This window comes from Neodiprion virginianus, chromosome 2, assembly GCF_021901495.1.
Source record: "Neodiprion virginianus isolate iyNeoVirg1 chromosome 2, iyNeoVirg1.1, whole genome shotgun sequence".
Classification (NCBI taxonomy): Eukaryota; Metazoa; Arthropoda; class Insecta; order Hymenoptera; family Diprionidae; genus Neodiprion; species Neodiprion virginianus.
Genome location: NC_060878.1, coordinates 16849812 through 16876012, shown reverse-complemented (window position 1 = coordinate 16876012; position 26201 = coordinate 16849812). Strand labels below are relative to the sequence as shown.

Below are 26201 nucleotides of genomic sequence, written 5' to 3'. Positions count from 1 at the left end.
GTGCTTACCGATTCCATGATGTTTTTTACCATAGAAATCATCATGTAAATGCAACTGATGTGGCACTTTTAACTACCTACAAACTTCGGAATTTGGCAGGGTGGAAAGTTCCATTAACAAAATGATTGCATTCAGTGAAATAATAACAAAATATGTTCGTTTCATAGCTTCGAATAAAAAATAATATGCCCCAGAAGTACAAATAAAGTGAAAACTTTTGACGAAAACATCTATAAACCGAGCATTGAAGAGAATGCATACTGAAAGATTTATAAAGAATTTGTTCAGGAACAACACGATCCATAATTCACTGCAATTGGCCGAATGGGTCTAAAAGTAAGACATGTATGAAAATATTGTAAAAAGATCTGAAGGCTACATACACTTTCGTGTGAAAAAATTCATACGAATCATCCTTATTCAGCAATTTTTTTTTTCAAGACGAATTTTTGATATCGTAATATCTTCATTTTAAATCTTCATTAATGAAACTATCAGTTTCAGACTGGCCATGAGCCAACCCTCGAACTACCGGTTCTCACACTGCAGCTTCCAAGTTTGTAGATAGAAAATAATAATAATAACTGATTCGAATTTCATGCTACAAAATCAGATTCGTTATCAACGCTTTTAAAGCTCTCGGATACTATTTTACGTAAAAAAATGACAATTTCTAAAATTTTAATCCACTATAATGGATCCACCGTTTCAAAGTTTGGAAGTCTAACCTTGGATTTGTTATCGGTGAACCAAAAAACTTCGCCTAACAATTTCTGCCAAAATCGGAATCTGTTTAGATGTTTTGCCATCATATTGGATTACTTTTTTCGATTTCACAATCGGACTTCAAATTCGTGGTCAGCCACCTGACAAATTTACGAGTACCGATTTTCATCGAAATTCGAATGATTTTTGTTTTATATCAGATTATTGAATTCACCAAATCTGGACTATGCAAATCTGACCTTAGATTCGTGATAAGCGACCCAAAAACCTCACGATACCAATTTATATTTAATTCCATTCACCCAATCTTAAGATATCATCATTTTTATTCGATGTTTTGCAATTTTCTTACTGGAATAATTGAAAAAGTACCGAACCGATAAAAGCCAAAATCATAGCAGTTCTAAGTTCGGAAAAGCCGCGTCGCTGTGACCAAAATCATCGGAATACGGTAACTCGGTCTCGAGATATCGTCCGGCAAAGAAATTGGTTACATATGTACATACGTACATACGTACACTTGGGATGTAAAACTTCTGTTAAGGGAAAGACCCAGTTGGAACGTCCAAAAAAAGGCTTTTTTCCGAATTTTTTTTGGCCAAACGACAAGATAATTTATAACAGTTTTTTCATATGTAAGATATATATTTAAGGGATCGTCTCAGTGTGAAATTTTCCAAAAATTGTTTTTTTTTTTTTTGCATTATCGTATAGTATACACTGTTCTAAACATTCTCTCAAATATTTAAATCGAAATTCAAATTATTACGGTCGCTACAGCGTTTCTTGTAGAAAGGGAACGGGTTTTCTACCTGCGCGAGTACTAAGGTGCTTAGGTTCTATAACCTTGCAGAATAAACTGTCCAAGCATTTCAGTTCGTTTTTGACATCCACCACGGATAGACGTACGAGAGAAACCCCCAAGAAAAAAATCAAGACCTGGCATCGCCGATTGATCGTAAGTAAACGATTTATATAAACTTTTCCAACTTCAATCTTTAAACGCGTTTTTCTCAGAATGGTGTTTTTCAAAACGGTTTCCACTCTCAAAGGAAGAGTTTTAAAGATGTCTAGTTCGAATTTCGGGAGAACATTTTAAACGTCATTCTTTATCGCGCTATGGAAGCTTTTTTTTTTTTTTTGAAAACTTCCTATTTTTTTTACGAAAAACTGTCGAAAAAAAGGGCCACATTCGACACTTTTTGTTCAAACCGCCGCCATTTTGTCAAATTTGAAAAAAAAAAAACCCTCCATAGCGCGATAGCGACTTTCCTACAGATCAATAATCTTTTTGAAATTTTTTTTTCAGATCAAAATTGCGGCCGTCATCGTGGAAACCGTGCAGCACCTTTTTTTTTCACGTGAAATTACAACAATTTATACAACAATGATGCACTCAATAAATAAACTTCAAAAAAATCATTTTGTATTCTTCATAAACGTATTTATTTATGAAAAAAAAACCGGACCGATTAGTTTATGTGAACATTAAAAAAAAAATTCGCGAAAATCAGTGATTTTTCGGAGTGTCACACTGAGACGATCCCTTAAAGTACACATTACAATTTTTTCAAAGACAAATATTGTAAAATAAGCCGGTAGGAGGCAATGGACGGGACGTTTGCAAAAAAAAGAGGTAGTTGCGGTGATCACTCCCGCGCAGCAATGGATCATCTGAATCCAACAAAAGAGGGGGGCGGGATCTTCGGTTAATGATATAATGCTCCGGATGAACGAAGGGTTTTGAAAAATTTCAATTTTTCACAAAATGGCGGATGTTGAAAGTCAAAAGTGTCGTGTTGACCAAAATTTCACCGACATTTTTGGCTATGAAACAAAAAATCCTTATTTCGTCCGGAAGACAATTATGTATAGAAGAAGTGAGACAAATTTCAAACCGATCGGTAAAGCCGTTCTTGAGTTAGAGTGATCACCGACTTCGAAAACATTGTTTCGAGAAAAACGCGTTTAAAGTTTTGAGTACGATTTGTGTGCAGATAAAAAATTTATTTTGTAGCTTACATTGAATCGTCTGTTCCTGGGCCACATACTGCACCTTCCTCCGCTTTGTTAGCTGCACCTGCAGCAATTTTTCGTTGACGACGAGCTACCGTTGCCTCTCGAGTATTTTCAAGGGAGCGCCGGTTAGCTTTGTCAGACACGGCGCCCTTCGAAGTTATACATCTTTGCGAATAGCGGTCCGATTTGCATGTTGTTATTCGGAAAATACTCTTGAAATATTGTTATTTTATAAAATGTAAAATAAACGATTTTTTCAAAATGCTAACTGGGTCTCCCCCCTTAACGGATACCTCCCAACAACGGGTTCCTCTTTGAAACGGACACTCTAAACATCCCCAGAAGTATAATTTAGACGTTAATATTGTTCTGAATAGCATACACTATTCGGTAATAGACAATATTTTTAGTCCCAAAGATGTCCGGTATTGGCAAGTTTTACTGTACAGAGAACAGTAGATTAGGTGCATTTTTGATTTATAGAAATATCATCATTTGAAGAATCATTCTTTAACCGTTTCTTTCGACTATTCAATTGAGTCTGTATACTTTTGAAAACATTGTAATAATTATAATTACAAAAATGTTATTGAACACTCGCGTACACTTGGAAACACAGTGTTCGTGCAAACAAGGAAGTTATCAAAAGAAGTAGATATACTTCAATAAACAAAGTTTGCAGTTCCTTCCATTTCTGTAAGTGCGTGATATGATACTTACAATGTCTATACAATACTGACAAACCTAACTCTGTTTCTATGTAATCTTATCTGGCGTTGGTCAGTCGAACTATGTGAAACTAAACATTCATTTATTTCCAACTGGTGGACGGGTTTGTTTGTTAAAATGGATCAGATGGTTACGAACGGAAATTAATTCGAAAGACTAGAGTAGCACGATTTTATCGGGTTCACATCAGGTCAGTTAGAAATCTTGATATGAAGGTAAGCAAGGTGCGGCTCGAAGTAACCGACTGTTAAACCCAATTTAAACCTGCTGATTAGGCGATAAGAATTCTATGGGTAAATGAATATCAATGATGAATATATAATATCAACACTTAAAATAGCAAGGTCTTGCGATAAACAAACATACCATCGGTTGAAATGTTTCAACTGAAGAAGTTGCAGCCTTCGTCAACTCTCGTCATGAATCCGATAACAAAAGTTCTCTTTGTGTCGTAGATTCGCCAACCCCGTGCCGGCGGGTGGTTGGGAAGGAATCCGGAACGCTACTGCCGACGGAAACTTTTGCCCCCAAATAAGTCGCACAGACCATATCACTTTCTTTGGAGACGAAGATTGTCTGAACCTGAACGTGTTCACACCGCAGGTAATTATTCCCATCTAGTAAGGCTTGCTCATATGCAGGCAAGCCGGTTGCTGTGCGAAATAGAAGCATCAGTTCAAAATCAGAAGTCTCGTAAAGCAAACGTAACTGGATTAGAATTCGGATCCTATACATATAGATAAGCAGCCGTAAGAACTCCTCGCTACTTCCGGTGATGGTATACGTTTTCGGTGGGAGGTTCATGACAGGGTCTACCAAATCATCCGTCTACAGTCCGGCGTACCTTTTGAACCAAGATGTAGTTCTCGTTACCTTCAACTATCGTCTGGGTATTTTGGGGTTCTTGAGCACTGGCGACGAAGTGGCTTCCGGAAATTGGGGCCTGAAAGATCAGGTCCTTGCGCTCGAATGGGTGCAGCGTAACATCAGACACTTTTACGGTGACCCTGATCGAGTGACGTTATTCGGCCACAGCTCAGGGAGCGCTTGCGTTCACCTTCTGACGCTTTCGAAATTGACAATTGGTAAGATGGAAATTAGATTGAAGCCAACCAAGGCTTGAGGTAATATTCAATAGACTTGATTGATGAATATTGAAATCTTTTAACGGAATGACTGATATCACATTTACAATAATCGGGACGACGTATTCTATCTTTACAACAAGTACGACGTACTGAAAAATTTTTTTCCATCGATGAGTTGATGAACCTAGTTATAATCAAATGGTGAAACATGGCGTAATCAATTCACGTCATTACAGGGCTCTTTCATAAGTTCATCATGCAAAGCGGATCTGGCCTTGTGGGATGGGCCTACAGACCCAGGGCTGTCTATGCAAAGCGCGCATTTGAACTCGGCGATTACGTTGGCTGTTTGAATAACACTTCGGATTCCCTCGTCAGGTGTTTGCGTAACAAAAATGTTTTTGATATTACAACCGTGTTTACACGGTTTTACGTGTGGCATAGCGAACCATTTACCACATGGGCTTGTACTGATGAGCCAGATATCAGGGGGGCTTTTTTAACAACTAGCCCTGCAAATATAGTGAGAGCTGGTCAGATTCGTGATTTACCTTGTATCATGGGTGTCGTTGAAAACGAAGCTATAGCGACCACAATAGGCAAGTGAATGCAAATTCTTTTGGTTTGATCATTTGACCGCGAACTATGAGTATATCACGGCTGATTTTCATAGAAAAAACCAGAAAGTGAACAGAATGGCAGAAAATAAGCCGTAAAAACAGTACAGTACTTGCCCGCAGTAGTCAACCCATCGGCACCTTTAAGGTGCTTTCAAAGAAGCGCTGTACATCTCGAGAACACGGAGAGCCAAATCTCCCACACCGCTGAAGCGATCGCAATGAAACTTGAGCAAGTGATGCCTTATACTGGCAAAAAGTGGAGCGACTTTTTATTTTTTCAATATCTTGAAAAAAAAAATTACAGATTGGTTACCACTCACACAAATTGAGAAAATTATCACAGTTGCACTGAATAAATCAAACTATTTGGTATGATGCCACTGTCAGTAGTTGAGCGTACATTCGTAGATTATCAAAACATAACTCACTACCTGATAATTCTGCTCTCCTGGACTTTTACCCACTGAAAAAAAAAAAAAAATGATAAAGCTTGGTCAAAAGTCACCAGGTCAAGGACCTGGACAGCCAGAACTATGGAGCGCTTGTCCTGGAAGTCGAGTTTCACGATGTAGCGGACCTGGAGCACAAGATCCAGGAGATAGAGAACCTGGTACTCGAAACCTAGGGAGCATGATTTTCATACGTCCTCTCTACTGCGCGGTTGTTTCCGGACTGGGGAATCCGGCTAGCTGATTTTCGTCGTCAACGATTACTATAGATCAATGACGTCAAGGGAGAAAAAATTTTGGGTCACGTCACGTTCTGAACATTGGAACTTTCTGCTCAAAATTATAATTCCAGTTTGTTGAAAACTTCATACGGTGGTTTAATAATTTTTCCAACGAATGCTTCTCTTTATTCGGAGAATGAGCGAGGCAAAACAGGAGAATAGAAAAAGGCTAACCATCGATGAGAAAATAACAATTATTATTAATTGTTTGAATACCGGTGAGTCGGGCCATAGGCTTACGCATGATTAAAGTATCAAAAGATAGACTCTAACGAAAATTAGGAAAAGTAAAGCAAAACATAATTCAGTATACTTCAAGACCAGCATGAACGTACGAAGAAGAAGAAAATCACAAACGTCGAAGATAGTGGTGTTGAAAAGGCAATTTACAGATGGTTTGTGTAACAGAGAATCTTGGGCGAACCTCTCTCACAGGCGATTTGAGCCGAAAAGGTTTCAACACATCACAAACAAATTTTTGGTGTTGCATCTAAGTTTAAGGCGAGTAACGGTTTGCTCGATCGTTCTAAGAAACTTCACGGCATTTACAGTCTTACGATTCACAGTGGGACGAAATCCCGAAAAAGGAGAGTCAACTTAAAATGAACTTCGATTCAAACAACAATGATGTCAGATTTCGAAGATAGTAGTTTTACAGGGGTTTTTGAGATCATTGATTACGCATTCAAAGTAAACATTTGCCCAAATTTTACTTAACAAGAAGACGACAAATGCCACGTGGCTTAAAATTGAGAAACAAAGAAATAATATTCATCTATATTATATGAGATCCACACATCAATACTTTAAAAAATTTATGTATAGAAACGTAAAAAGCATTTGAGCAAAAGTATCGTCAAAAGTTTCAAATATCACAAAACAAATCAATGGAATACAATTTCCTCATCGGACTCGTCAAATTGAGAATCATTTTCTGCAGTAGATTGACATATTGTAGGTGAGATTAACAATTCTACAGTTTCCACAGATAAACTGCATATTTTTTTTTGGGGTATTGTACATTTGGGGACAATGAATCTGAGACGGTTAATTTGTGACACTAGACATTTATGTTGGCAACACAGAGAAACCTACAGCGCCATAGACGGCCGAGTGCGAAACAAACTCAATCTCATAAACATAACGTAACCCATGCTCGTTGAATCTCACCTTAGAATACGTGTCAATCTAACAAGTTATTATCCCCGCGGTATTCTAGGGTGATATTCGACGGTCATGGGCAGCCCCCTGACACACGCTTCCAAAAGAGGTTCGCAAGATGTCCCTCGGTTCTGCCGCCAATCTCCATCACTAGTGGCACTAGTAGTCATCTGACAAGCTTGCGCGCGGTTAGCGAGGGCAGCGAGCGTGTCAGAAGTCTACTAGCGCCACGTAGAGGAACTAAAAAACGGGGACAAAACGCGTACAATTTCGTAGTATACGAACTGTGGTGAGTGTCAGGGGGCTGGTCATGGGTTGTGTCATGTTTATTGAGATTGAGTTTGTTTCGCGCTCGGCCGACTATGGCGCTGCAGATTTCTCTATGTTGCCAATATAATTGTCTAGTGTAAAAAATTGGCCGTCTCAGATTCGTTGTCCCCAAGTGCCCGTACACTCGAAATGTACGGATCAGATGTTACCATAAGCCGATTGAAAACATCTTCCATTGTTTCGGATCTCGAACACTTTCGTGATAAATCTTCTCCAATACTATTGATGTCGTTGTTTTTAGCTTCTTAAGCATTTTCCGATAGTTGGCGGATCGGCAATAATGCATGAGCTATCATTTGTGGACCATGAACTGGGAGTTTGTGCATCGCGGTAAATGTCAGCGAATTGCAAACCTTCCCCTCTATCATCGTTAACATCATTTTAAATTCAACCGAGAGTTCGTTCTGATTTAGTATTGTTTCGTAAAGAACAAGTGTGTTTATCTGATTTTCGATGTAGCGTTTTTCGTTCACAGTCAATTTTGTATTTTCGTTCAAAAACTGTAACCTTAGCGGTATACAAGTCACAATTTTGCATCCGTTATTTCATCGACAGACACGAGTTGTATTGGCACAGCTGAAGTAAAAACACAGTTGAATCCGACGTGTTGTCATCTTGAAACTTTTTTTTACATGTACACTTTGTCCAGAGTTTCGATCGTAGCCCCACTTGCAAACAAGGGTCATCTGCTTATCACTTTCGTCAGCAATACTCGAAATAACTTCACGTTGAAGTGATATAATACGCTGATCTGTATGGTTCAGTAAAGCCTGTAATTTAACTCTGCTTTGCTCTCTTTAATACTAATAGCCGTACGGGGTGGATAACACACTTTTTTAGCTCCTGCCACTTTGGAATTGGGAGGCATACGGAAGTGCAGTCGAATGTTCAGAGATCTCAGTTCTTGGTAGTCATTATTCGACATTTTGCGGTCCATCATATAGGAAAGTGCAGCATCTGCGGATAATGTAACTTTGGGTGTTATTTTACAGAGCCTTTCGATACCTCGAAGTTTTCGTTAGACTCGTCAGTGTTGCATCCATCACAATTCGAGGAGCGAAGGCTCATTCGAACAATAGTTGATAACTTGTTCGTAGTCAACGTTTCACGGATTTCTTCGGTTCTCTGCCGTTTCTATCTGTGACTTAGGGACTAGAAATCTTCCGAGGGGTGAGCACCCTTATTGGTCGGTGTGTTCTGGGAATTAGCAGCTACAGGAAAGGACACATGAAGCCATGAATCATATTTCTTGCAAAACGCATTTTCTCCCCTACAAACCGATTTCCACATTGTTCTCATTTTTTCAACAAAAACTGAAAAGGACTGCCTCACATGATTAGGTATAAGCACCGAACGTCCGCTCTTTTCGAAAATTTGCAATTTAAGGTGTTCCAATATAGCGGGTAGTCCCGTCCTTAAAATGCCATCTTTCGTGTATAGAGTAATATTTTTCCCACTAGGTCCTATAACAAAGCCGCAGAGAACTTGAAACTGATTTGCATATAAAAACTTCAAATATTGAACGTAAACTATAACAAATGAGGCGAGATCTAAGTCGTTGAATAAATAAAATTCTCCTGAAGCGATTTCGTTTCATCTAGGAGATTGTTCTCTGATATTGAGGAGGCAAAAACACGAAAACGAAATACTCATTCATATAATTTATGACAGATAAAACAATAATACATATGCTACTTCTCGTGAAATCTCAAACATAAATTGTTGAAGACATTTATTATAAACAATGTGAATCTAAAATAACGATGCTAGTTTGTTATGAAGTCTCGGTATATGTTAGGACCGGTTTTAGTCTCCTATTGTACGTACTGTGAAATTTGCCGCGTCGCGCTGCGTGGCCGCTCATACTATACGCGACTTACGAACAAAAATCATTACAGCCAAAGGAGCAGGTGGAAGCGGGTGACTCTTATGGATTTCGTCAGCGAATAGCCTAAAACCAATAACTCTGAACTTGGATCGTTGAAGAATATGGTAGAAAATGGTACATTTCATCTGTTTGAAAATTGAGGTCTATAGAATCATATCGTTTTCACGAGAGCACCGAATGTGGCCGTATTTCAAGTTGTTGAACATCAATTCTTGACTGAACTGATACAGAAATATGTTTTACACACTTCCAGGAGTCGAATCCATCTTGAAAATTTGGAATAGCACAATTAACACTTGAAATATGAAATTTTGAAGTCTAGTGCTTCTGCTTTGTATTCTCGCGCAATACGTGCACCCTCATTGACGGTCAACTTTGAACTAAAGTTGCGAGCCAGGTATAGAGGATACGTCTTCTGTTTTCGGGGTTTGAATGGACTTATTATTGCTCTACCTGACGCTTGAGTCAAAATTCACTGAAGCGGATTTTCGTTTTTCGAGATTTACTTCGCTTTTCAAGGACTTCGTCCCACTGTACGATGATATAGGGCATGAGGTGATGAAGGATCGTTTTACTATGATGGTATGCGCTGATGCAAGTGGACCCCATAAAATTCCTCTTTTATTCATTGAAAGATTCAACAAAAAACCTCGGTGTTTCAAAAACGTTACAAATCTATCTGTGATAGATAAGGGTCAAAGAAATGCCTGGACGGACCGAGATCTTTTCCAAGTGTGGTATAGAGAGGTTTTCCTACGCAACGTAAAAGAGAAACATGGATCACCTGTGTGATACCTTCTTCTCCTCGACAATGTATGCTCCTTCTCATCCAACGATCGATGTCTGAAACAGCATTGCCGATGCTTGCCAAATTATGTACTTGCGGCCTAATGTAATGTCACTCACGCGTACACAACCGATATAACAGGGAGTAATTGTTGAAATGACAAAAATCTATAGAAAACAAGTGCTTTCGGAAAGTGTGCAGTTATTAGAAACGATATTCATTCGCTTAAAATCAATTTACGAGATTTGAAACTTCCTTAACGAACGAAAAGAGTTTTATTCAATTTAACCCAATGGATATAACTGAATATGCGATTTTCGACTGTAAAGTAAATGTATGATTATGATTTTACGTTAAAAATTACTTACTTCGATGACATTTTTTTATCGTACTCTTAGAATAAACAATGTTCCAATCAGACCTTGAGCAATTTCTCTACATATTTCGTTCGATGGAAAGTGTGACGGCTACGAAACTCAGTTGTGCGCATATTTCTAGTGGCGCGACTAAGCAGGGTGTCGGGGAAATCTGTACTGTATAAGGAGAACGTATGCAAGAGGAAATTCGTTGACTATTGAGGGGCTGACTACTGCGGTCCATTACTGCATTTTTCACGGTACCTTTCATCGCCTCGGCAAATCATTTCAATCAATAGACGTACGATTAAGTATGATCGACATTTTTGTCATTAGATATTCATTTTCTGAGTGAAATGTTTTCTTCATTTCTCATAAAATTGTCGTTCCATTGAAGCATTTCATTCGAATTCTGGTAATTCCATTCAAACGTTGTATGATCTTTGTATAAGTCGATTCGTATTGCTTATTCAGATAGATAGTCCGTACACGAGTTAAATAGTCAAGTATTTACAGTTCATGCTTTTTAGAAATGTTGCAAATCGAACAAGTCATTCAATTTTGAAATGAGATTCATTAAAGCACATCCAACTACGCGTTGACGGATCTTCTCGTTTGTCACGTGGTTTTGCGACGTGACGATTTGAACACGGCCTATGAAAGTAAGAGCACGAGATACGACAATTGTCATGCCCATCATTCAAATGCAAATGCCTGTGAATTTCAGATTTTCTCGTGAAATCATTTTGAGATGATCGCTGAAGCTTTTCGAGACAGACCGACAGACGGATCAACAACTCTCAAACAATCTAATTTTCCGATACTAAATGCCCAGAAATGTAAAGATTCATTGAAGTTAAAGACGGTTATTTTGGATCGAAACCAATACTTTTCGTACGTTATCATAGCTGATGGAAAATAAAAAGGGGTGTGACATTGTTGGATCCTGTACGGCTGATGATATGAATTATTTAAAAATCAGATAAACAGAAAGTTGAGGCATGATTTTGAGGTTTTGAAAATTTGTAAGGCTCTCGCTCTTATTTTAATTATATCCAGTCTTATACCTAATTATTTGATAATTTTACTCGTTACACCAGACTTCTATGAAAAGGAGGGTTGGCTCGAAGACTTTCTGGCAAACTTTGATCATTTGCTGCCGATTTTCTCGTACTGGTTGTATCAACCGGACTCTGGAGCCGCTTGGGTCAAGGCGGCCAAGTCGTACTATTTCAATAACATTGAAACAATGAATAGAAGTGAGGTGAGTAAAAATATACTCAAACTTAACGATTGGAATACAATAAGCTTTCTTACGGTATATATATCCAGCTGTATAGGAGGGTTGGAAGTTATGAATGTTTCCAAAGAGTTCCAGTGGTTAGGTTTTATATTTCCGACGTTGTTCATTCAACTTATATTTTGAATCTTAACCATATAATATCGCGGAAAAATCTAAACAGCTGAAAACTGATCGCGAAATTTACTACCGTATTTGACAGAGATTTACTAATAGTTGGCACAATTATGGAGTTTGGTCGTTGCAGTCATCGTTTGACCTGAACGAATGATTTCTATCATCATGTGAAATTGTTACCGTACGCGTAGGTTATATCAGGAGCTTGTACCTTATCAGTCTTTTAATTGAAAATCGTATTCCAGTAGCGTCTTGGAGCAAAAATTCATCGAAATGAGTTGTTATCACAAAAAACTACAGGCAGTATGTAATACTAGTGGTGAAAAAAAATTTTTGTCGTATCAGTTCTGGTGATCGTTGACGTAAAATATTCTATAATTAACCGTATCGTGCCAACTAAAGAATTGAGTGTTTAGGTGATGCGCCATTTATGAATCCCTTCTCTTGCAGTTGCTGACTAACTTGACGTTACTCATCGGTGACGCTTCGTTCACCTATCCGATGTACTCCTCCCTGTTATACCAGCATGCAGTGGCAGTAAATCCCCAATATTTCTACGCCTTCAGATATCGGGGCACCTGGAGTAACACTTACGTTTACGGCAACACTTTGACGGACTACGGAGTAGCACACGCGGATGAACTTGGTTACATTTTTCCACATGTAGACTACAATATTATCTTAGCTCTCAACAAAACCCCAAATGAAAAAGATCTACAAATGAGGGAAATCATGGTGCAATTGTGGACATCTTTTGCGAATCACGGGTAGGTTTTTTTCAATAATGAGATTATCTGATGATACATATGATTCACAACTAAAGCACGCATTTTCAGTAAACCTTCAACTTTGTTTTTTCGTGGAAATACAACGTGGGAGCCGTACTCGAAAAAGGACAATTACCTTCAGATAGGGGACAGATCCGAAATCACGCTAGAGGTTAAACATCCCTTCTCAACAGAGCGAATGCAATTTTGGGCTAACTTGGAAAGAAGTACGGCAGAGGCAGAATCCATCGTGTTCATCCACTAAAACGCCATCGCTAGAAGATTCCACTGTCAATATTTATCGACCGATCAAACGCGGTATCCCTGTAAAAATGCTGAAATCATCGAAATTTTGCACGCAATGTCGAACAAAAATAAACAAATACTTTTTCGTATATTGCGAGAATGCGGCTAGGAAATTTATTCCAATAATTAGTAGTATTTCGCTTACAGAAATACATTTCTCGGCATTATTAGTGCTTGAGGGGAAATTTTTTTTTGGATGTTTGTATTCGGCATTGCATGTAGAATTGCGTTCATTACAGCATTCTCACAGCAGTGATGCGTAGGCTTTGATAATATTCAAAATGTGTGACAAATAACGCAATCTGTAACGACTGAATATAGCATCCTCTGAAGAGTGAATTTTCTTTTTGTGATCTTACCTTCATGCTCGAAATTTGTCTTGCACTTGTCATAATGTACGTGCGAAACATACTATTCAGTAGCTCTTCATTCATCATGATGAGACTTCGAAATATTGATGAAAACGATAGCACAGCTATAGACTCAATTTGTCAAGGATATTTTCGTGTTTTCTGTATCTTCTAAAGCCTTACCCAACAATGAACATTTCAATAGTATCTATTCTTGAGGAAACTGCGATGTGTGATGGTCAGAATGTGTACGACTTGTGTGTACGGTGGCGTTACGCGATAAATGGGAGTCTTCGTCAATCAAATCGAATATGAACACCCTGGTCGGTAAATGCCATACGCCTTGGGCCAATAGTAGCAGCAATGATAACGAAATTCGTGCCACTGTGATCTGATTTGGGTGTTATCCGCCAGATGGTGTTATTATCACCATTGTTTGCATATTGGTAGCATATCTTCTGACGCAGCGTTGCAATAAATTTCCGGAACTCTTCCGAAAATCAGTTGAATAGCTTTAGCAACATCTTGATGAAGAGTTGCTCCATGGAGATGACTATTCAATATGTTCCATTCTTCCGTTTTTTGCTATAATGAATCGCTTCGTATCAGAAAATCATTAGGCAGCAGCGACTCGTCATTTAAAATGATGTGATGAAAGGTAGCCATAATACCTGTTTCAAATGTTTTCACACAATCACTGTTCCGCCTGATCGCGAGATCACAACCAATGGTGATTTTCTGAATTAAATCATCTATCAACTATTCCTTGCATATAACATGAGTCCTTTCGTCTTGTTCTACCAATTCTTAAGCCTCATCTTCGAGCGTTTTTTTACGTCTCAGAATTCGTCCACTCGATTAAAACAATTTCATACCTATGTGAACCTAGCACCCGACTTGAAGAAACCTAACTATTTCTTGTTGATTGTTGTAGGTTTTTGTAGGTAGTTGTTTGTGGTAACAATGATTTCGTTTGTAGTAGCACCAAAAAAAATGTGAGGGTTTGAAATGCACAGCCGCAACACACCTCGATGGAATCCACTTCCAGAAGTAAAATAAATAAATAAATAATTGAATGTATTTAAAAAAATAAAAAAAAAAAATGTCACCCCATTTTGAAAAAAATCGAATATATCGGTAGTTTTCCGTACAGAATGGTTTGTAGTTGATTGTAGTGAAGATATTTTCGTTTGTAGTAAAAAGTGAAGAAGAATATGTTTTCTTGTTTTTTTTTTTAAGCTGGAATTTCTGTGGCCCTGCTGCCAACTAATGTTTCGAAATCTTCTGTAGTTGTTTGTAGTATAATTTTTTTCTTCTAGAGATCCTTCAAAATTTACTACAAACGTCCTACTCGCTTCGGAAACGTTAGTAGTTGTTTGCAGTACTGATTTTTTCGTTTGTAGTTCCTGGGAAATTTACTACAAACGTCCTACTCGCTTAAGAATTGTTTGTAGTTGGTTGTAGTACCATTTTTTTTTTGCTTTTAATAACTTTGTTATGTTTCTTTCGTTTGTCGCAACTTCGTTTCGTTTGTCGTCATTTGTGGTAGTGTTGATTCCGTTCGTAGCTGTTTATAATGGAATTTGTTTATTTCCAATAGTCTTGAATCAGTAGGTCGTCCTTGGACAGTATTAGTAGGTTTATATTGTATACGCCGTTGAAAAAATGTATTTACATATCTATATATTCCGTTCATTCCTTGAATAAATTCTTCATTATATGTAATCGTCCAACTTGTACCGCCGCTATGTTGCCGACGTTTTTTCAGCTAACCTCAGTGTGATGTATACGCGCACGGAAAGTAGGCAGTGTATAGAGTCAACACTGCCAAGCAATGCGAGCGCATAAGTACCGCTAGGAGGGGGGCTCTCAACGAGGAGAGCCGGAGAGCGTCTGAGTATACGAGGTCGTAGTCGGAGATACTCGCGGAATAAAGCTTAGTTATATCACACCTGTGTATTTTGATTTCCCTGACCATCTTCCCTACCGGATCCCGCACCCACGCAGGCTGATACCTTGCACTCAGGTTTCTGGACAGTCCAAGATTTATTCAAAACGCCCTGAGAATGATCCTGTTGCTCTGTGTTGATAACTGGGCATTTGGTAGAGAGGTAGATTCGAGTCATAAAACGTTCAGTCTGCAAAGAAACGTTTAAACATGTTGCGTTTTCCCAACAATTAAAACTCTCTATACCTGACCGGAATTTTTGACTAAACTTTCTTCTTCAATCAACCTCCTGGTCACGAATACTTCACAAAGTTCGTCGCTAAATTTGATAAATCTCGAGTGTCGAGCTCGATGTTTTTACATAAGAGACACATCACATTCATTTTTTGGAAACCAATGCCACAAAGATGTTACGTTGCGTCGGAACAATTAAAACACAGCACTCTGGTTTACTAGGCATATTTGCTTACAAACACTTCAAAACACTTTTTATATCAGAGCTATCCAAGCGACCGCCTTCTATCAACAGGTAGTTGTGAAATGTAACAAAATGTAAAATGGCGGCGCCGTCACCAGTGAACTGCGAATTGGCTGCGGCTGTAGCGCTAAAAGGCGTGCCGTGGTTGAAAGCAGTACTAAACAAGGAACCAGTCAGCCTATGGCAGATTTTAGGCCCTGGTACACACGATTAGGGTTCAAATTTTTCTATTCTCAACCCAACAATATGCGTTGCTAGCTGTACCGGGAAGTGCTTTTTTTGTCTCCCTGGCCTCACATCGTGATCCTACGATTGTTAATTAATTTGGGTTAGGGTCGACAGTGCATTCGCTGCATTGGGAAGTGAGAAGGACGGAAGCTGCTTCTTTCTCTGTCGCACATCACCTCCCGACACCATTAGCATCCCCTGCGGCGTGAATCGAAACAGCAAACTCGGACACTAAGCGTGCCTAGTCCCACCACCGTCGTTTTCAGCCCTGTATGTAAGATCGTGGTTGAACTAGTGATGCCCACTGACATAAGCTAAAAATACTAAATGCATGGATTATTCGACTTCAAAAAAATAATCGAAGAAGATTGAATTGTAGAAAATTAATCGATTATTTTGTATTCTTTTGAAACTGTGCATATGAAACCTAAATTTCGTAAATTTCAGTATGTTTTCTTGATAGGGGAAAAATTTCTGAAAATTTATAGTTCAATTCAAATTGTTTTCCATTTTCAGATGAAAATATTCATTTATCTCTTATTAGTTATCGTATGAAATAGGTGCTTGGGAAGTAAGACGATCAAAATAACCGATACCATAGTCACATAAATTGTTATTGTATTGCATCGTTCATGAGTGTAAAAAACAAAAACCAATTGAGAAGAAAAGTAATCGTTTATACTCGATTAATCGGGAAAAAATACCGATTTAATCAAAAATCGATTATTTTTGGTCATTCTTAGGATCCACGCCTGCGTAGGGAAAGCTCCTTTCACCGGCGAACTTGAGTCTACATCTAACCAAAGAAAATAGGTTAGAGTTCCCAGACAGTCGTTAAACAACAGATATTACTTATTATTCATCAAATCACAAATAACTGAGAAAAGAGTCTTGTTATAGTGAACGGGATTTATTTACTGTTAACAAATCGTATATTTGAATATGGCAAAATAAATATCTAGTTGTAGATAAGAAATCGCGCATTTATATTTACTTCTTTCTGTGAAATGAAGATTTGTTGATACTTAATGAGTCATCTATTTCTTTAGAACTAGTATCCTGTTGTATAAAACAATCAAACACAATGTTAAACTACTCAAATAATGGTACCGGATGAATATTTATTAACAGTTAATCGATCATCTATTTTACTGAAAATCGTATTTGGTGATGCTGAGCTCCTTATTGCCTCATTATCGTACTACGGATACAACCGCTGTCACTTTTTCAAACCTACTTACTCTGGAACGGACGAAAAGCGCACGTCGTTCTTGGGGCATGAACTTTACGTACCGTGCGTTTGAATCGAATCGATGAGACGAACGTCCGAATGTTCACGTGTGAGCCGGAAACAAATCTTACATCGCACGTACCTAACCTCGAACATAATATCGCGCATCCAGATCAGGAATTTATGAACAAAAACACACTGCACTAACCCTTAGATGTTAGGAGAAGTTCGAATGCGCCCCAAGTTGTAATATCAGCTCCCATAACATTACCGTTGCAATGTCACACTGGTTTTGATTATAAATCAATCGCTCGGCCGACGAACTGCGTTTAAAATATACAGAACGTGCTTGGAACGTGCGATTGGTGAGTTTATGAACTTGAATCCTCAAATAAGATTTGTTAACTGTTAATAAGTCTTCATGTGGGATAATATGGAGTGAAATCTTTTACAATTAGTGCTAATTTTTTGATAAAAGAAAAAAAAATTTGAATTAATTCTCGCGTTATCAGCCACAATTTTGGAGTATCTTTTTAATAATAGACATATGTTAGTGAGAGGTGAGTATTATATTTAACTCAAATACTATAAAATTTCGATTATAGTTATAACGGCACATATGTTCATTACACGTTAATAAGTTTTTTAACAGTTAAAAATTGGTCCCTGAACATAGTCAACGGAATATACTTATTTATTATAACAAGACTCTTTTCTCAGAGTCCGGTACATATGATTTGAAATGAAGAAATCCGGGTAATTATTGATACTCAGGACGTGATGTACTAATTTCAGTTTATTGTCATGAAAGACTTCATCAGATAGCAATACCGCTCTATTCGCTAAATTGAACATCGCAGCGATGATATTTCTGGTAACAATTACGAAACAGGTAACCTGATTACTAATTGATAGATAAATGATGTATAATGCATTTATCATACAATATAACCTCATATATTATACAATAATATGTATAATACACATGATACGGATAGATTACCTAATTGTAAGAGTTCTATTTAGTTTATGCGATCTGAAAGAACTGAGAAAGGTTAAACTTATTTATTGATTCTCTAGGTACTTGAGGACATGTACTGATGATAAATTATTTTGGGTGAGTTATTGGAATTGCAAAATGAATTTATCCGTCGTCGATTTGATTAGGTCAGCAGACAATAGGTGATATTATACTATACTAGTTCTCAGGTGATAGGGAACGCTGATTTCGACAAGTATATTTTTGTCGCTCCAATTATTGCTATTCTATAATGCATTCACTTCATATTTATTTAACATAAGGTATTTGAGACCGAACTGGTAAAAAAAGAAATGCATACTTACTTACAAATTTGGATCTACATATACTGCGTCTGAGAGTTTCAAGGCGGTTTCTCAATGAGTAGAATTTCACAGTGATGCGGCGATTAAGAATCTTCCTGGCAGTGATAAGTTTTGGGAGAATCAACAACAAAGTTTCTTTAAACTACTTTAGTGTTTAAAGGGCTGGATGATACCAAACAAGTGAAAATTTTGTTGGCTCTATCGGACTCGAGTATGTGCAGTTATTGTCGGTATCAAGTTTGAAACGTGAAATGAGGAGTGAGTATCAGAAACTAAAGTGGTTTGATGCATTGCATCTCCGAGTGATACAGAGACAAATGATCGACACAAATATATTCATAATACTCTTGATGATTAAGGTGGTGGTATGTTATTTTGTTTGCGCGACGGTCGTTGGACAGTTTGAATATCATGTTTGACGATTGGCATGTCAAACTCGTTCGCGATAGACAAACGGTTCGATGCCGTAAAAAAATCCCACCAACAAGATTCGCCAGAGTGGAGTTTGTTCTCATCGGACAACATCGTGTGACGACAATGGCTTCATATTCAGGGGCGGAGTGTCTTTTTCTCCCACTACTGCTAAGCATTTTTTTCTCGTCAAGTTTCGGTTACCTTGATGGAACTACTGAACCGGAAGTGACTGTTTCCCAGGGGAATCTGCGGGGAAACATTATGACCACCACCCATGGCCGAAAGGTGTCGGCCTTTCTGGGAATTCCTTATGCTCAACCACCGGTAGGAAATAAGAGGTAGGTGAAGTGAATAAATTCAGTGTTACCGATTCTATGATTTTTTTCATCCGTAAATGCACCTGATGTGGTACTTTTAACTAGCTACAAATGTGGGAATTTGGCATTGGTGGAACGTTCCATTAACAAAGAGACTGCTTTCGGCAAAATAATAACATGTGTTCGTTCTATAGTTTCGAATAAAAAACAATATCCAAGAAAGAACAAATAAAATAAAAACTTTTGATGAAAACATCTATAAACGGAGCATTGAAGAGAATGCATAGTGAAAGATTTATAAACAATTAGTTTAGGAATAACACGGTTCATAATTTATTGAAATTGGCCGAATGTGTCTAACAATAAGAGATGTATGAAAATATTGTCAAAAGATCTAAAGGCTACATACACTTTCGAGTGACAAAATTCGAATGAATCTTGCTAATTTCTTTTTTTTTCTTTTTGAGAAGAAATTTTGATATCGCAATATCTTGATTTTAAATCTTTATTTATCAAACAGCAGTTCTGGACTGGCCATGAGCCAACCCTCGAACTACCCGTTCTCACACTGTAGCTTCGAGTTTGTAGAGAAAAAAAAAAGAATAATATCCAAATTGAATTGTGTACTACAAATTCAGATTCGTTATTAACGCTTCTTAAGTTCTTGGATACTATATTACGTGAAAATATGACAATTTTTGAAATTTTGATTCACTGTAATGGATCCACCATTACAAAGGTTGGAAGTCTGGCCTTAGATTCGTTATCGGTGAACCAAAAACCTCCGCTCACCAATTTCTGTCAATATCGGAATTTGGGTATAGATTTTTTCCCGCCATATTGAATCGCTATTTTGGATTTCGCAATCCGACTTTAGATTCGTGATCAGTCACCTAACAAATGGACGAGTACCGATTTTCATCGATATTCAAATGATTTTCGTTTTATTTCAGATTATTGAAGTCACGAAATTTGAATTTTGCAAATCTGGCCTCAGATTCGTAATAAGTGACCCAAAAAATCTCACGATACCAATTTCCATTCAATTTCTTTCACTCACCCTCAAGATATCATCATTTTTATTTGATGTTTTGGAACTCCGTTACTGAAATAATTGAAAAAGTACCGAACCGATAGAAGCCAAAATCTTAGCAGTCCTAAGTTTGGAAGAGCCGCCTCGATGAAAACAAAATTATTGGAATCCGGTAACTCGTTCTCGAGATATCGTAGAGCAAAGAAATTGATCATTTATGTATATATATACATACGTACATACGTGCACTTGGGGCGTGAAACTTCTCTTGACGGACGACTCCCAACAACGGATTCCTCTTTACAACGGACACTCTAAACATCCCCAGAAGTATAATTTAGACGTTAAGGGGGGGGTACACCATGCAAGCAAAAAAAAATACTGCAACTTTGCGATTTTTTTTTGAAAAAACGGATTTATTTATGAACATGCGGTCTTGAATACATTAATATATAAGTCTTTGAGAACTTTAAAAAATTTTTTTATTGTCGAAAAATTTCAAAATGGCGTCGTGACAGTTGGATCCCCAAAGCCGCTCGGAAAAATGGGGTGCGAGATTTGGTGGAGTCGTGGATAGTCCTAGAACACACAAATTACAAAAAATTAGTTGTATATTATGTTTTCTTGTCCACTACGTACCACTTTTTTGATATCTAGTCTGAAAAATTTTTTTTGACCGTTTGAAGTCGCAGAAACGTGGTCGAAAAATTGAAAAAAAAAAAATCGTCACTTAAACAATCATAAAAAATTTTTGAGACTAGATATCAAAAAAGTGGTACGTAGTGGACAAGAAAACATAATATACAACTAATTTTTTGTAATTTGTGTGTTCTAGGACTATCCACGACTCCACCAAATCTCGCACCCCATTTTTCCGAGCGGCTTTGGGGATCCAACTGTCACGACGCCATTTTGAAATTTTTCGACAATAAAAAAATTTTTTAAAGTTCTCAAAGACTTATATATTAATGTATTCAAGACCGCATGTTCATAAATAAATCCGTTTTTTCAAAAAAAAATCGCAAAGTTGCAGTATTTTTTTTTGCTTGCATGGTGTACCCCCCCCTTAATATTGTTCTGAATAGCATACACTATACAGTGATAGACAATATTTTTAGTCCCGAAGATGTCCGGTATTGGCAAGTTTCACTGTACTTAGAACAGTTGATTAAGGGCATTTTTGATTTATAGCAAGATCATCATTTCAAGAATTATTTTTTGGCCGTTTCTCATCGTTTTTTACTTCTCTATTACTAGCTTTCAACTATTCAATCGAGTCTGTATACTTTCGAAAACACTGTAATGATTATAATTACATAAATGTTATTCAACACTCGCGTGCACTTGAAAACACAGTGTTTGTGTAAAGAATAAAGTTATGAAAAGAAGCATATATACTTCAATAAACAAATTATGCAGTTTCTTCTATTTTTGTAAGTGCGTGACATGACACTCACAATGTCTATACAATACTGACAAATCTAACTCTGTATTTATGTAATCTTATCTGACGTTTATCAGTCGAACCAAGTGAGACTAAATGTTCCTTCATTTCCAACGAGTGGACCGGTTTGTTTGTTAAAATGGATCAGATGGTTAAAAACAGAAACTCATTCAAAGGACCAGCTTTGCACGATTTTATTGGGTTCACGACAGGTCTGCTACGAATCTTGATATAAAGGTACGCAAGGTGCCGCTTGGAGTAACCGACTATAAGACCGAATGTTAAACCCGCTAATTACGCGATAAGAATTCTATGGGTAAATGAATACTGTTGAATCCGCGCTGTAAATTAGCGGCATTCTTTTCACGTTTTACAGTCTTTAATCCTAATCTCTGCGTGGACACTTTAGTCACGTTTTAAGGTCATAAACTACTCAACTGCTGGAAGTTCCCATCCCTTATTGACGAATTGCGTCGACTGATTTGCAAAAAAGGATACTCCTTACGCCGGTCTGTCACATCTGGCAGCCAGTTTTGCAATCTCGACAAATTCTCTACTTTCTCCTCGTAAATACCTTTGCCTACCTACCAATCCTCCAATCTTCACTTTTCGTTCCTTGTTTTTTTATGACGTGTATCCTAAAACGCCCGCATGTGTATCGCACATTGGGAATGTACGTTTCTGCTTCTGGCTCACGTGCTCACTCCCACTCCCAAGCAATATTCATCCCTTCTCTCAAGGGACAGTCCTACCCCTTCCAGTAGTTTTTTGGCCATCGGAACTTAGCTAATTTTTCAAACCTACCTTTACGAACAGATTCGTTTCGACCAACGCGAAGAGAAGACCAACTTACTCTACTGCCACAACTTCTTCTCACTACCCCGCGTGAATCTCATACAACCGAACTCAACAGTGTATTCAAATTATTCCAAATCTGTTAATAAATATATTTGTTGACTAAACCTTATAACATTGGATCATCCATGAGTCAAACCCAATTGTCTCAAGGAAGCCAGTGCATCGAAAATCTTTCCCGATTGGTTTGACGAGGATTTACAACCCTCGTTGGTAAAAAATCTCTTACCGCCATCGATGCCGAGCGCGAACAAATACCAATGATGAATATATAATATCAACATTTCAAATGGCAAGGTCTTGCGATAAACAAACATACCTTTGATTGAAATCTATCAACTAAAGAAGAACTCTTGGCGTGAATCCGATTACAAAAGTTCTTTTTGTGTCGTAGATTCGCCAATCCCGTGCCGGCGGGTGGTTGGAAGGGAATCCGAAACGCTACTGCCGACGGAAACATGTGCCCCCAACTAAGTAACATAGACTATGTCACTTTTGTTGGGGACGAAGACTGTCTAAACCTGAACGTGTATACGCCGCAGGTAATTTTTTATGTTTAGTAAGGCTCGCTTATTTGCATGCAAGCCACTTGCTGTGCGAGAATAGAACCACGAGTTCAAAATCAAAAGTCTCGTAAAGCAAACGTAACTGGATTTGAATTCGGATCTTATACATACAGATAAGCAACCGTAAGAACTCCTCGCTACTTCCGGTAATGGCATATGTATTCGGAGGGAGGTTCTTGACAGGGTCTACCAACTCATCCGTCTACAGTCCGGCGTACCTTTTGAACCAAGATGTAGTTCTCGTCACCTTCAACTATCGTCTGGGTGTTCTGGGGTTCTTGAGCACTGGCGACGAAGTGGCTTCCGGAAACTGGGGCCTAAAAGACCAGGTCCTTGCGCTCGAATGGGTGCAGCGTAACATCAGACACTTTCACGGTGACCCTGATCGAGTGACGTTATTCGGCCACAGCTCAGGGAGCGCTTGCGTTCACCTTCTGACGCTTTCGAAATTGACAATTGGTAAGATTAAATTCACATTCTACCCAACCAAGGCTAGAGATAATCTTCAACAGACTTGATTGATGAATAACAAAATCTTTCAACGGGATGACTGATATCACATTTACAATAATCGGAAGGACGTATTCTATCTTTACATCGAGTACGACGTACTCAAAAATTGTTTTTCCAACGATGAGTTGATGAAAACAGTTAGAACCAAATGCTGAAATATGGCGTAATCAATTCACGACATTACAGGACTCTTCCATAAGTTCATTATGCAAAGCGGAGCTGGCTTTCCGCAATGGGTCTACAGACCCAGGGCTGCCTACGCAAAGCGCGCATTCGAACTTGGCAATTACATTGGCTGTTCAAATGAAACTTCGGATTCCCTCGTCAGCTGTTTGCGGAAAAAGAACTTCTTGGATGTTGTAGGCGTATTCAAACAGTTTTACGTGTGGCAATACGAACCATTCAGCACATGGGCTTGTACTGATGAGCCAGATATCAAGGGGGCTTTTATAACAACCAGCCCTACAAATATAGTGAGAGCTGGTCAGATTCGTGATGTACCTTGTATCATGGGTCTCGTTGAAGACGAAGGTTTAGGGACTACTATAGGCAAGTGAATGCAAATTACTTGGAATTGATCATTCGACTGTGAATCATGAGTATAGCAAGGTGAAAATGGTTGATTTTGATAGAAATTCCAGAAAGTCAACAAAATGGCAGAAAACAAGCCGTAAAAACAGTACAGTAATTTCCCACACTAGTCGACCCATCGGAGCCTTCAAGTCCCTTAATATTCCGCATTCCCACCCCGATAGACGGATTTCACTCGTATACACATTCTCGTAGAACGTGTATGCGGCACTACCGGCAAAACCCAAACATCAAATTATGCTGAATATATAAGTACATTATGCAACAAGGGAAAAAAGTCGAAGATTATTCCCGCAGTTTGATTTACTACCTGAGCGAAGCGAGATCTAGATTTTTTTTTCGCATTATTGTGTGTAGAATTCAGAACCGAGAGAATGAAAAAATAAATGATAAAAAATGCATACAAGTAGCGTATGTATGTAGGTTGGCGGGAGTGGGTCCAGAACCACAGGCTCTGGTGGGGGTGTAAGAGGCGAAGTACCCACTGGGTATTACACAAGAAAAGTGTACATTATAGTCGATTTGGGAACAAACATATTCACATACTTACTGTAGACAGTGGTTGAATGAAAATAAAAAACGGACAATCGTGGAATATGAATGATTGAAGGTAAGTTGATCAATTCGTCTTTTCTGTTCTTATACTAAACTGTGATTCCGTCCAAGGTTTTAGGAAAATATCAAAAGTATTTTCAATCTACAGGAAATTGAACCCTAGCTAATTTAACCTCTCCTTGCCATTTATTCTCGAACTACGAGTCCTGGAAGAAGAATGAAATTTTCATGAATATAATTATTTTATAAATTATTGTTCATATATGTGGTATGAGCACACGCCTCTCTCCCACACTCATTTATCGACTGTATCTTCTTCGATTAACCCAGATAAACACTTTGATTAAAGACTCCAAATATACGTTTCTACACTTTCCGTATAAAATTACAGTTCCAGTTCATTAAAAACTTCATACGGTCGTTTATTAATTTTTCTAACGAATGTTTTTTTGTTATTTGCAGAATGAGCGAGGCAAGATGAAATAATAGAAAAAGGCTGACCATCGATGAGAAAGTAACAATTGTTATCAATTGGTTCGAAAACGGTGAGTCGGGCCTTAGGCTTACGCTTGATTATGGCATCGACAGATAAACTCTAACAAAAATTAATCAAAATGAAGAAAACACAACTCAGTATACTTAAAGACCAGCATGGAAGTACGAAGAAGAAGAAAATTACAAACGTCGAAGAAAGTGGTATTGGAAAAGCAATTTACAAATGGTTTGTGCAACAGAGCACCGTAGGCAAACCTCTCATACAGGCGATTCGACCCGAAAAAGCTTTAATATACCAACAAAAAATTTTTGCTGCAGAATCGAAGTTTAAGGCTGCCTTGATCACTTTAAGAAACGCCATGGCATTCGTAGCCCCACGATGCAAGAGGAGCGCCTATCGGCTGAATCTGTCAGCGGTCAGGATGTAGTGTATCAACACAATGTCGTTCGTATAGTCAATACTACAGGGGGACTACAAACCTAAATAATAAAATACTATCAAGCGATTAATAAATAGTCGAAGGGTCGTACGCGACTTCCAGCGCGGGGTTTTTTTCTTCCTTATTATCCATGGGTTTTGTCCATTTGCAATACTCAGTTGGCTGCCAGATGTGGACACTTGTCTGCTTGGACAGTAGGTACGTGAAAGCGCGGAAGGATCGCGAATTGTTTAACCTCAAGACATACCTGCATGCTTTAACTTCCCGCCTATGTACAAAATTTCCACTTCTACAACCAATTCTAAATTCTCACTAATATGAAAAATCGACCAATCAGTAAACTGCTACACCCTGTAAGTTCAGAAAAATCTCAAATTCTTTCTTTGATAATCACTGCAATGTCAGTACTCGTCAAGTCCTCAAACCAACAAGTACCCAACAATTTCAGGGATCAACCAAATACCTCAATCTCACT

The 26201-nt window shown here is 38.1% G+C and overlaps 3 protein-coding genes across 4 annotated transcripts in view; 2 read left to right on the top strand and 1 right to left on the bottom strand.

Moving 5' to 3' along the window:
• The window catches only part of LOC124299284 (flotillin-2), a 510013-nt gene that overhangs the window by 148842 nt on the left and 334970 nt on the right, over positions 1 to 26201 (bottom strand). The window lies entirely within an intron of this gene.
• LOC124299307 (juvenile hormone esterase-like) overlaps positions 4250 to 26201 on the top strand; it is a 28787-nt gene continuing 6835 nt past the window's right edge. Inside the window, exons 1-2 of the mRNA XM_046752445.1 lie at positions 4250 to 4559; positions 11535 to 11698. Coding sequence (XP_046608401.1) covers positions 4250 to 4559; positions 11535 to 11698 — 474 coding nt within the window. The remainder of the gene's footprint in view (positions 4560 to 11534; positions 11699 to 26201) is intronic.
• LOC124299287 (esterase E4-like) lies at positions 18893 to 25504 on the top strand. Of its 2 annotated transcripts, XR_006906974.1 has the most exons (5): positions 18893 to 19255; positions 22961 to 23108; positions 23246 to 23591; positions 23832 to 24846; positions 25254 to 25504. XR_006906974.1 is itself a non-coding variant. In XM_046752410.1 (4 exons), exons 1-4 carry the CDS (start codon positions 18915 to 18917, stop codon positions 24200 to 24202), a joined length of 1206 nt encoding a protein of 401 aa, XP_046608366.1. In that variant the 5' UTR covers positions 18893 to 18914; the 3' UTR covers positions 24203 to 24944. The 2 variants fall into 2 exon arrangements, 1 of the variants encoding a protein (XP_046608366.1); XM_046752410.1 differs by lacking the exon at positions 25254 to 25504 and having other exon boundaries at positions 23832 to 24944.